This window comes from Oncorhynchus mykiss, chromosome 25 (assembly GCF_057628025.1).
Source record: "Oncorhynchus mykiss isolate SJ-2025 chromosome 25, ASM5762802v1, whole genome shotgun sequence".
Lineage (NCBI taxonomy): Eukaryota > Metazoa > Chordata > Actinopteri > Salmoniformes > Salmonidae > Oncorhynchus > Oncorhynchus mykiss.
Genome location: NC_143046.1, coordinates 40214548 through 40228098, shown reverse-complemented (window position 1 = coordinate 40228098; position 13551 = coordinate 40214548). Strand labels below are relative to the sequence as shown.

Sequence of the window (13551 nt, the reverse complement as noted above, 5' to 3'; positions counted from 1 at the left end):
ACCAAATAATGAAGCAGAAAATCAAACTTAAAATTGACATGCATATCCAGACATTTGCACACTATAGGCTCTAATACATTGTACACTCCATCTTTGAAGTCGTTTCAACGTTTTGGCATGCCATTGACTGGGGGGGGGGTAAATAAATAAATAAATCATTGAAGTTCTGTCTGGAAACTTTCTAACACTTTTCTTCTGAAGATTCGGGAGAAACCTAGATCTTCAAAGAAAACGAGTTCTTAATTAAAGCTATTTATTAGACAAAAACACAACTAATTTCTCCCTCTGTTTGTTTTCATACACAGTGCCAGAGGCAATTACTGTTTTTCCAGTGTACTGACACAAAGGGCGGCCATACCTTGGCTTCCACAAGCAATTAACACATTGCTTTAGAACAGAAAGGGCGGTGTCAATTTCGCAACATCTGAAATATGCGTTGTTTCCTTATCATAAGAAAAACTGTGACACTAATAAGAATGTGAAATCATAAAAACGTGTGAACAACCACAGGCAACCATCAAACATAAAGTGTGTGCACAAACACACACTTACCTTCTGATACTCCGACTGAATGGCTCCAAATTTATCCTTGGCGACTTTGATGACGAGATCTGAAACAACATGGAGGAAACAGACACAGTGTGAAGCCCCCTTGTCACAGCTCAGCAAAGTCATAGTTGGTTACGCAACATCATGTCCCCCCCCATAAGTACAGTACAGAAACATTTACAACACAACCCCTCGAGGACCACCTTTACCCTCTAAATTGTACAGTAGTAAATCATATACCATATCCATAGGGGTTCAGTCAAAGAGATACAAAATAATAGTGTTCTATTTAATTATGTGTGTTCAGCAAAGCTATCCACTGATCTAGAAAACAAAAGGCTATTGCATCTCCACTAGCGGTGGATGAAACCTTATAGTAACTGCAGAACTGTAGACATCCACTTTTACTATGGACATGTTGAAGTAAAAATGTATTGTGCAGGTCAAATCTAAACACATAACCAAGCTATAAAGAAACATTTTTAAAACATACGAAAGCTGTTCAGATTTCGAAGCAAAAAATTAAAAAGAACCCTTCAGTTCAATGTGAGGACAACATAGCCACTGATGTTATTTTGTTAGGAGTCAAACTGACATGAGGCCGAAAGCAAAGTCATGAAGTGAAAGGGTCAAGCACCACGCTTTCATGAAGTGAAAGGGTCAAGCACCACGCTTTCATGAAGTGAAAGGGTCAAGCACCACGCTTTCATGAAGTGAAAGGGTCAAGCACCACGCTTTCGTGAAGTGAAAGGGTCAAGCACCACGCTTTCGTGAAGTGAAAGGGTCAAGCACCACGCTTTCGTGAAGTGAAAGGGTCAAGCACCACGCTTTCATGAAGTGAAAGGGTCAAGCACCACGCTTTCATGAAGTGAAAGGGTCAAGCACCACGCTTTCCGCGGACGTCAAATTACTGAGACACACTACTGAGGACAAAAATACTGCGACAACATTCTCCAAGATTGCCTCTCCTCCAACCCACTCGATGCCCTCTCTATGTGGCATATTGGGGGCATGAGCTTGATAGAGCATGGAGTGGGGTACTCTTCCCACAGCTATTTGACCTGCAGCGGGGTTGTTCATTTCTCACAAATGATGACAGCGTAGAGCAATGCTTCTCAGAGGCTTAAAGAGCCCTGGAATGAGATGGGAAAAGAAAGACAAGGGGCTTTCCTTTGCTGCAATGCAGGTTTTTTTTTTTTTTATCACAGGCAGAAATAGACAAAAAATGCTAATAAAGACAAGCTAAGGAGGGTGGGAATCGTTGACAGGCACTTTTTTTTTTTTTTAGCAAAGATGGGCCATCTATTATTCAAAGGATGGGCTGTGTTTTAAGAGGAGGAGGTCGCTTCGGGCTTCTCCTTCACCCAATTATTCTTGCTTTTATGAAGATCTGAGTGGCAAACTAACACGGGTTCCATGGAAAACCTACTTCATTGTCTTTGTCTTGACATTAAATTGTGTTGAAATTAGGACGATGTTCGCATCTGATTGGCGCGTACATCCCTGTCCTTACCAGAAAATAGTCATTAGTAAAAATTATTTTGACACATTGCTCACCTTTCCCCCATTGGTTTCCCCCCCAGAGTTGAAAAGTGAATCTAAGACCTCTGGTTTCACTTTTCTGACGGTTCAATTTGACATTGAATCGACCACTGTCAATATCCCCTCACATTCTGATAAAGGGGGAAATCCATTAACCAGGTAAGTGGGTTTGCTCATCAGAAGATGACTTACCGCGTTGTGTGTGCGAGTGTTGCAAAATACATTTACAGATGTTTTTCCATTTTAGAGCTTGACGCAATGCAAGTCTCGCCTCTCCCATCTACTGATTGTTTTTTTACGAACATATACCCTTGTGGGTGACTGAAAGATGAACGAGGTTCACACTTCACTCCAGTTCAGTCCACTCCGGTTCACTCCACTCCAGTTGCATCTTAAAGTTGGTTGCCAACCGCCATATCAAATCCACAGAAGAAGAAAGATGAACGAGGAGAGATTAAGAAAACTAACAGAAAACTAACTAGGTTTCCCCTTTGTATCTGTAGAATAATTGTCAGAGTGGGGAACACACCATTTTGTATGACTCTAAAATTCTAAAAAGATGCAGCTAAAAAAAAATACCATATGCATTTCAGGTAAAATAACAACCCAATGTTTACCTCCTTGGACAAATTAGCTAGGAACAGTAAGGTAGCTAAATGCCCATGAATGTTATTACTATGGTTGGTTCACAGTTGACTTTGGTATTTTAACCTGCGTGTCATGAATGTGTCTGGTGGGATAGACAGAGCCGGTTTGGTCAGCCTGTTACAGATACCTTCTGTGCAATCACATTAGCTAGCTAGCTACAGTACATATCAGGGTAGAGGGGCTGGCCTGCATACCAAGCAGCAGCAGCTTAACAGTGTGTGTGTGTGGGGGGGGGGGGAATTGAAAATATATTAGGATACATGTGAAATGTAAAAAGAAATTGGCCATATAAGGTATTTCAAAAACATGTTAAATACATTAACATATTACGGAATGTACAGTGGGGCGAAAAAGTATTTAGTCAGCCACCAATTGTGCAAGTTCTCCCACTTAAAAAGATGAGGCCTGTAATTTTCATCATAGGTACACTTCAACTATGACAGACAAAATGAGAAGAAAAAAAATCCAGAAAATCACATTGTAGGATTTTTAATGAATTTATTTGCAAATTATGGTGGGTGGCAAAAAGAAAGCTAACCCAAGGCCGAAACTCCAACAAGTCATGCCTCCAGATCCTCTATCCTCTATTATACAGTGCATTAGGTTAGAATTCAGACATGTTGACATTATCCAATTTATTTTACGCTACCGCCTTATTCTAAATAGATTAAATGTTCCCCCCCTCCCATCAAACTACACACAATACACCATAATGACAAAGCAAAAACAGTTTTAGAAATTTGTACAAATTCAGAAAAAAAACAACTGAAATATCACATTTCCATAAGTTTTCAGACCCTTTACTCAGTACTTTGTTGAAGCACCTTTGGCAGCAGTTACAGCCTCGAGTCTTCTTGGGTATGACGCTACAAGCTTGGCACACGTGTATTTGGGGAGTTTCTGCCATTTTTCTCTGCAGATCCTGTCAAGCTCTGTCAAGTTGGATGGGGAGCGAGATGCTGCACAGCTATTTCCAGGGCTCTCCAGAGATGTTTGATCGGGTTCAAGTTCGGGCTCTGGTTGGGCCACTCAAGGACATTCAGAGACTAGTCCCAAAGCCACTCCTGCACGGTCTTGTCTGTGTGCTTAGGGTCGTTGTCCTGTTGGAAGATGAACCTGCGACCCAGTCTGAGGTCCTGAAAGCTCTGTGGCAGGTTTTCATCAAGGATCTCTGTACTTTACTCCGTTCATCTTTCCCTCCATCCTGACTAGACTCCCAGTCCCTGCCGCTGAAAAACATCCCCACAGCATGATGCTGTGACCACCATGCTTCACCATAGGGATGGTGCCAGGTTTCCTCCAGACATGACGGTTGGCATTCAGGCCAAAGAGATCAATCTTGGTTTCATCAGATTACAGAATCTTGTTTCTCATGGTCTGAGTCTTTAGGTGCCTTTTGGCAAACTCCAAGCGGGCTGTCATGTGCCTTTTACTGAGGAGTGGTTTCAGTCTGGCCACTTTACCATAAAGGCCTGATGGGTGGAGTGCTGCAGAGGTGGTTGTCCTTCTGGAAGGTTCACACATCTCCACAGAGGAGCTCTGTCTATGTGACCATCACCTACCTGACCAAGGCCCTTCTCCCCGGATAACTCAGTTTGGCGGGGCGGCCAGCTCTAGGAAGAGTCTTGGTGGTTCCAAACTCTGATGGAGGCCACTGTGTTATTATTTAATTAAACTGAGGAGAGGCACTTATTGTTGTCTATACCATACAAAAAAATGTAACATGAGATTTTTTTTTACATAACTTCAATTATATCACTGGCTTGGTGGACCAATTTCTTTTCTCCTGTAGCTAGGTTTTCATTCAATTGCCGACAGATTTTCATGTGAATATTAAAACATCTGCATAAAGCAATATGCACATTTTCCCACCAGAGATGTTTCCATTTAACTGAATTATTGCGAATAAAAGGCTGTGCATGATAATATAGTGCACATAAAAAAAAAAATTGTGGTTAAATTACCATAAAAAAATACTAGTCAAATGGGTTTCCATTGCATTTTCAACTGTAGTGACGGTTTTGTCACAAAAACTGTTGCCTTATATAGCAAATGGGCCAACTTTGGACTTGGCACGTGTGCTCTAGCCAACAGCTCGCAGAGAGAGTGTGGGTATTGGTAGGCTACGTACAGTTGAAGTTGGAAGTTTACATACACTTATGTTGGTGTCATTAAAACTAGTTTTTCAAACACCACAAATTTCTTGTTAACAAACTATAGTTTTTGTCAGGTCGGTTACGGCATCTACTTTGTGCATGACACAAGTCATTTTCCAACAATTGTTTACAGACAGATTTTTTCACTTATCATTCACTGTATCACAATTCCAGTTGGTCAGAAATGTATATACACTAACATGACTGTGCCTTTAAACAGCTTGGAAAATTCCAGAAAAGTATGTAATGTCTTTAGAAGCTTCTGAGAGGCTAATTGACATCATTTGAGTCAATTGGAGGTGTACCTGTGGATGTATTTCAAGGCCTACCATCAAACTCAGTGCCTCTTTGCTTGACATCATAGGAAAATCAAAAGAAATCAGCCAAGGCCTCAGAAAAGAAATTGAAGACCTCCACAAGTCTGGTCCATCCTTGTGAGCAATTTCCAAACACCTGAAGGTAGCACGTTCATCTGAACAAACAATAGTACGCAAGTATAAACACCATGGGACCACGCAGGCGTCATACCGCTCAGGAAGGAGACACGTTCTGTCTCCTAGAGATGAATGTACTTTGGTGCAAATCAATCCCAGAACAACAGACAAGGACCTTGTGAAGATGCTGGAGGAAAGAGGGACAAAGGTATCTATATCCACAGTAAAACGAGTCTTATGTCGACATAACCTGAAAGGCCACTCAGCAAGGAAGAAGCCACTGCCCCAAAACCGCCATAAAAAAGCCAGACTACGGTTTGCAACTGCACATGGGGACAAAGATCGTTGTTTTTGGAGAAATGTCATCTGGTCTGATGAAACAAAAATAAAACTGTTTGGCCTTAATGACCATCATTATGTTTGGAGGAAAAAGGGGGAGACTTGCAAGCCGAGGAACACCATCCCAACCGTGAGGCATGGGGGTGTCAGCATCATTTTGTGGGGGTGCTTTGCTGCAGGAGGGACTGGTGCACTTCACAAAATAAATGGCATCATGAGGCAGGACAATTATGTGGATATATTGAAGCAACATCTCAAGACATCAGTCAGGAAGTTCAAGCTTGGTCGCAAATGGGTCTTCCAAATGGACAATGACCCCAAGCATACTTCCAAAGTTGTGGCAAAATGGCTTAAGGACAACAAAGTTAAGGTATTGGATTGGCCATCACAAAGCCCTGACCTCAATTCTATAGAAAATGTGTGGGCAGAACTGAAAAAGCGTGTGCGAGCAAGAAGGCCTACAAACCTCACTCAGTTACACCAGCTCTGTCAGGAGGAATGGGACAAAATTCACCCAACTTATTGTGGGAAGCTTGTGGAAGGTTACCCTAAATGTTTGACCCAAGTTAAACAATTTAAAGGCAATGCTACCAAATACTAATTGTGTGTATGTAAACTTCTGACCCACTGGGAATGTGATGAAAGAAATAAAAGATGAAATAAATCATTCTCTCTACTGTTATTCTGACATTTCACATTCTTAAAATAAAGTGGTGATCCTAACTGACCTAAGACAGGGAATTCTTACTAGGACTAAATGTCAGGAATTGTGAAAAACTGAGTTTAAATGTATTTGGCTAGGTGTATGCAAACTTCAGACTTCAACTGTACATGATGAGATTATTATGGATAAGGGCAAGATTATTTGTATTTTTCAAATGGCAGCCGAATATTGATCATCATGTCACCAGAATAACCCTCAATATTTATTGGAAAGGAACATCAAGCCGATCACAGTGCACTTTCACCACCTTGTGCTTTCCTGAGTCATTGAGTGACTCCAAGTTTACTTCGATAAAACGGTTATTATATAAATATTTGCGCATAAAGGTGTTTCCACTGCCATATCTGGCATAATTAATTTTACAGACAAAAATATCCCACCATGTCGAACGGACAAATTGTCTGTCAGCATTTATTCATTTGTAGCGGCATTTTATGTTTCCATCAGCCCGGTAGTGACTTTTTCCATGCATCAGTTAATTCATCCGCATTAAATGGTTGGATGGTTAACCTGGGTATTGATCAATACGTAAAGGGTAATTTAAGGGCCGCCCGAGTAGCGCAGCGGTCTAAGACACTCGATCCCAAGCTGTGTCGCAGCGACCGGTTGACCCATGAGGCGGCGCACAATTGGCCCAGCGTCGGGATGGATGGTCGGGATGTCCTTGTCACATCATAAGCTAGCGACTCCTTGTGGCGGGCCGGGCGCATGCATGCTGACTTCGGTAGCCAGTTGTACGGTGTTTCCTCCGACACATTGGTGCGGCAGGCGTTAACTGTCATAACAGTTAACGCCTGTCAATCCAAATGAACGCTGCCATTATCTGCCACACGGGTTGCTACTAGCTTACCTACAGTCGACATGATTTGACTGAAAATCTGAGTCAGGTGTTACTATTATCCCTGTGCTTCACTGAACCTCATGCTGTGTGGAGAAGAGGAGGCAAGCAAAGAACAAAGGTGAGATTACTATTATGTTCACCCAATTAATTCCAATTAGCATGTGTACACCCATGTCAGCTGCCGTGCTGCTAGCTGATTTGCTAATGGGATTAGCCCGAGGAGACTCTCTCACGCTAATGGGGAGAAACTGGCCTTCGCCCTTTACCTCACTAACAGTGTTGTTAAGCGAATGAGACACAGGGCCATCTGTCCCAACTATGTGACAGTTCCTAATTTATTTCCTGTTCCACTTTGTGTGATGGACAATAGCCTCTTTTGGCAATCCACACAGAGACAGGCAGGTATTGGAGGGCCTGGTTTGAGATTCTCTTGTCTTCATTTTGAGCTAATAACATTGTACTGGTCTGCTCTGTACTTAATACTGAGTTGGAGTTCAATTTTAGGATGTGAACTCTTGTGTAACAATAGTTGTTTATCTGGTCAGTCAAAGATGGCGGGTGGGTGAGAGAAGAGTGAGAGAGAGACTTCACTTCAAAGCCGGAAAGCCTCACGGCATAGGTAACACAATCTGCAGCTCGTGTTGACATTGGTAGTGACAACCTCAAACTGACCACTCAGAAGTGATACAGTCTGCCCTGACCTCCCACTGAACCCGAAAAGAGTTAGATGTTTTGTAAACACAAAAATGTAAGCTCACAACACATAGTACCACAGCTGTTTGAAAAGCTTACATCTACATTGGAATTGTTATGTCTGGTTAAATATCCCAAAGCAACATCGTTTAAAATAAAAAAAATACAATAATTAGGCATAATCAGGTTTTATTTTATTCATGCTTATAATAAACCAAAGCAAAAATTATAGTTGAAATATAGGTCAGCAATATGTTCAGCAAATGTTAGTGTCAGTTTTCCAAAGTTAGAGATCTAGGAGATAACTCACTACCTGAACACTATAATATGTCATCAAGCATTACAATAAACATGCATAGATGCAGTAGCATGTGCAGTAAAAGTATGCTGTTTCAGGCTTGTCGGCAAGCTAGTTTACTGACCTAAAATGCTGCTCATGTGTCAGTACCTGCACTCACCATAATCTGACTCATGACGACATCAAATTGTGCCCGACTTAGTGTGACAACAATTATCAAGACTGAAATGTAGACGCCATGCAGTCGTAACATTCAGGGTAAAGCATAGCCAGGAGGGGAGGAGATCCAATGGGTTTTGGAGTCAGGGGGATATAGTGATATTAGGGCTTTAGAAACAGACACTCAATGGAGGTCAGACGTTTGCTGTGCTATCACCCTCCTATTCTGCCAGCCCTAAACCCAGCTGACATGGTTTGAATATGGTGCATGAATTCCCATTCCTCGGGCGGATGTAAACAGTCCCTTAGGCCCAGTGGTAAACAAAAGAGCCGTGTCTCTTACTGTGTGACTCCAAGAGGTAGTAGAGCAAGGGGAGAGGGGTTCAATTACATAGTTGCATAATAAGACCGGTAGGACTCCATGCCAGTGGGAGACTAGATACTGTAACAGTACGGTAGGGTTCCCCATCCGCTACTTCTGTACTAGCCTGGGCAGCCACTAGTGGGCTTTATGGATGGATCTACACTATAGTCTGGGCTTGATCCACACAAGTCCCCCGGTGAACGGTTCGTACATAAAACATTCTCCATTCAGGCTGGATTTCATGGCGAGAAGGCAACAACAAAAAAACAAGGAAAATATGGCTACTTTCATTGTGAAACACCATTTTCCAACACCATGCTAGTGTGGCTAATGCCTAGGAATGTTAGCCTTCTTGCCATTAAATCTAGTTAGGGAGAAAATCGAAGCCTTTTCCAGCCTGAGTGGAGAATGTTTTATGTAAGACCCGGGTCACCAGGGGACACGAGTGTATTACCGGCTGTGCACATCAAGCCCAGACGACAGTGGAGATCCATAAAGCGGCTGCCCAGGCTACTTCTCTGCCGGCTAAACTCGGAACTCCATGTGCTTCTGATTCATCTGATGGCTGACACCTACTCTGGGTCTGATATCACCTGACTCGAGACAGGGGTTGCTCCTTTTGATTTCAAAAGATCTGAAGGAATATAATAAATCAGTGATGAGAAAACACAGCAATGCAGGTCTCTTTTGAGAGTGAGATGATACCCGACCCTATGGTATTAACTTAATTGTGTAAGCCCAAGCAATGTTTTTTACACAAACAAATGTTCTGAAATCTCATCCGAACACTCAGGCGTGTTTCACAGTTTGTTCCACGTACTGGAAAACTTCCTTTGCTGTCTCCCAGAGGACTTAAGACTCCTTTGATGTGACAAGGCGGAGGAGGTATTTGGACAACCTGTTGTGTCTTTGAGATGGATGGGATCCCCTGTGGGTATCGACCTCACTATTTTCAGAGGCAAAGGAAAATGTTTTATGGAGGCATAGATTAGAAGCACTTGTACAAAGGAAAACATTCCAGTGAATTACTCGCCTGATGACTAACCTTTCCTTCGAACTGAGGACTAGGCATCTAGGAGAGGTTTATGAACGTGTAGGTCTGATAAGTGAATGAGTGAGTGTATGTGAGTGCGCGTGTGTATCGGGAGGCACTAATGACGAGCAGCTCTGGAAGGAGAGTGAGAGAGAGAGATATGGACGTGGATGGGATCCAAGCTCGGGCTCAGTGAATAGAATCGTCTAATCCTCCTCCATCAATGGCAGCGCAGCTCACATTTGCCTCTGATTAGGTTTCCCACCCACGCCACTTCTCCCCGTCGCCGTAACTCTATCTGTGGTAGCGGTTGGGGGAGCCGGCTAGCATCTCACCACCTCCCAGCCTGAGTGGTGGATTTTACCGCAGCAGCATCTATATTCTCTATATCAGCCTTTGAGTGGAGATAAAGAAGAAAGAAGAAAAACCTTGCTTGATAAATATTTCATTGGAGTTTTCCCAGAGGTAGCCCATTTTGCTTAGGACGGACGGGTGTGCAGCAGCAACTGATTAGATAGATACCCACTGGGCACAGAAGTCAGTTCAAAGTCTAGTTTTGATTTACATTTGGTTGAGTTGTCAACTAACGAGAATTCAACATAAAATAAATAAACAAATTCGCTACGTCGTTGGACTTAGGTTAACAGTAAATGCCTTTACTTTGATGGCTTTTTGCTAATCCAATTAGTTTCCACGTCGATTCAATGTCACTACATAGATTTTGAGGTTTAAATGACATGGAAACAATGTTGATTCAACCAGTTTTGCCCAGTAGGTAGGCTCTAACGAACAAAGAGCTCCTATAGGCTTCTACTGCATCCATATCTTTGCCTGTATTAAACAGGATATCCTGCCTGCAGCACACCCTGCAAGAATGTAGCAAGTGGGCAACTTCAGGGGTTGAGTTAACTGGGCTAATTCAAGTTCAGGTTTATTACTTTTCCTAAGAGGAAAAGAGGAAACAGAACTGATGTATGGGTGAGATTTTCATACACTGCCCATCATTGACAGATTTAAATGGAAGTACTTCCATATATACTTTGATAACAGGCTACCTTCAGACGAGTCTTGTGAGGCATGTGGGCGTAGGCATGTAGGCCTATGTGTCCGTGAGAGTCTCACCTTTCGATGGTGGGTGAAATTAGTGTGTAGCCCAAACTGTTTGGACAGATTGGAGGTTGTCAGATTGGCAGTTCTGACTTCAGACAAGTACCATGACACTTGTGGGGATCGTAGAGCAAAACGGAAAACACAATCTTGTCCGTAACAGTCTCATCTTTCCATAAAGGGGTCATATTAGTTTGTAGTTGGATGCTACAGACATTTTCTTGGAATGTCTCCTTGTCTGACAAACACCGCTGTAGCTCTGCCACCTTCTACCACAGATGAGGAAGGTCAACCTTGGCAGATTTTTTTATTTTAAATATAACCTTCATTGAACAAGACAAGTCAGTTAAGAACAAATTCTTATTTACAATGACGGCCTACCCCTGCCAAACCGGGATGACGCTGGGCCAATTGTGCGCCACCCTATGGGACTCCCAATCACAGCCGGATGTGATGCAGCCTGGACTCGAGCCAGGTACTGCAGTGACGACTCTTGCGCTGAGATGCAGTGCCGTAGACCACTGCGCCACTCGGGAGAGCGATGGATGCAGGGGATTGAGACGCAGCCCATCCCAAAATGATATCTCTTGCTTAAACAGAAATATGTGTATATTATGCTAATTAGATGTCCATGGGGGCATGAACATTAAATCTAGGGATTAACGAGATACTGTCCAATGCAGGGGTGGGTAACTCCATTCCTCCAGAGCCTGATTGGTCTCACACTTTTCTCCATCCCTAGCAAACACAGCTGATTAATCAAATTGCATTCTAAACTGAAGATCATGATTAGGTGATTATTGGAGTCAGGTGTGTTAGCTGGGGTTGGGGCAAAACTGTGACACCAATCAGGCCCTCGAGGATTGGAATAGCCCACCCCTGGTCTAATGGTACCAATAGAGGATGACGACGCCATCTAAACTATAATCATAACTTTTTAAAATATATATACATACCACATAGGTGCAGTGAAATGCGTTGTTTTACAGGGTCAGCTATAGTACTACGGCACCCCTGGAGCAAATTAGGGTTAAGTGCCTTTCTCAAGGACACACCTCCAGATTTTTCAACTTGACGGCTCGGTTAATCAAACCAGCAACCTTTCGATTTCTTGCCCAATGCTCCAACCACTACGCAACCTCCCACCCTACATCTCTCCAAACACCCTCAGTGTGATGCTAATTCTCAGTCTTAGCCCCCTGGGTGTCCATGTAAAACAGTCTTAGCCCCCTGGGTGTCCATGTAAAACAATCTTAGCCCCCTGGGTGTCCATGTAAAACAGTCTTAGCCCCCTGGGTGTCCATGCAAAACAGTCTTAGCCCCCTGGGTGTCCATGTAAAACAATCTTAGCCCCCTGGGTGTCCATGTAAAACAGTCTTAGCCCCCTGGGTGTCCATGTAAAACAGTCTTAGCCCCCTGGGTGTCCATGCAAAACAGTCTTAGCCCCCTGGGTGTCCATGCAAAACAGTCTTAGCCCCCTGGGTGTCCATGCAAAACAGTCTTAGCCCCCTGGGTGTCCATGTAAAACAGTCTTAACCCCCTGGGTGTCCATGTAAAACAGTCTTAGCCCCTGGGTGTCCATGTAAAACAGTATAAGCCCCCTGGGTGTCCATGTAAAACAGTCTTAGCCCCCTGGGTGTCCATGCAAAACAGTATTAGCCCCCTGGGTGTCCATGCAAAACAGTCTTAGCCCCCTGGGTGTCCATGCACAGCACTTTAACTGATTTGAGTGAACGTTTAAGCCCACGCACTGGGACACACAATACATGTACCCAGTTCAGTGGCGCATCTCTGAAGATGATCTGAATCTGAGCCTGGGTTGGTGATGCACAAAGAATGACCTAAACGCTCATTCATAATCAGTCTTTCTCATTTAAATGAACTGCAATAACCATGGGGAGTGTCCACAAAATGGACTCTGAATATCACCCAACTGTGAACCATATGGTGAGTGAACCTCGTAATTATGCACTTTGGGATGCAAGGCACTGGATCGACACAGTATTATCTTCATCATCATAATGACTGCTGTAAGATATTTTGAGGGATTTACCTATAGCAGTAGTTTTTATACCATTGAAGCGGGCCATTGTATGTTTTGTTTTTTTTTCGGGATGGAAAAGCGGTTTCAATGTACACTTAAACGACTAAAACCAGATATAGAGTATGTACAAAAGATAATGGACCTTTATCTTTTTTAATAATATGATCTTTGAGAACTAACATTCATCGAAATAAAAGCTAGGCAAGGCAGACAGGCAGGGGAGAATTGAAAATTCCAAAAACAATGAATTTAGATTTTGCTATTATGTTTGAGCAAAATAACACAGCATTAGCCATGGCAAAATGCAAAAATTGCAGGAAATTATCCTTAACACTACAACATTTTCTCTCAGCTGCTTGGCAAAATGTGTAGAATTGCAGGAAATGTGCTTTAAAACTGCAACATTTTCTCTCAGCTGCATGGGGAAATGTGTATAATTGCAGGAAATTGGGGGCCAAGATGGGGGCCTCTAAAATATTCTCTTAAATTCAACCAAGCTGACAGGCAGACCGCACCCCCGTCACACCCCTTCCATGCCCCCTGCCACACCTACCACCTAAGCCCCTTTAAGATCCAGAAGAAACCCTGTATAGTCTAAATTATAACGAGGAGTGTAGCAA

At 43.0% G+C, this 13551-nt stretch overlaps 1 protein-coding gene across 25 annotated transcripts in view; it reads right to left on the bottom strand.

Annotated features, from left to right (window-relative positions):
• LOC110505144 (prominin-1-A) overlaps positions 1-13551 on the bottom strand; it is a 120084-nt gene that overhangs the window by 83704 nt on the left and 22829 nt on the right. For all 25 annotated transcript variants that reach the window (XM_090219847.1, XM_021584152.3, XM_090219844.1 and 22 more), the window contains exon 2: positions 553-611. In XM_090219847.1, coding sequence (XP_090075973.1) covers positions 553-611 — 59 coding nt within the window. The remainder of the gene's footprint in view (positions 1-552; positions 612-13551) is intronic.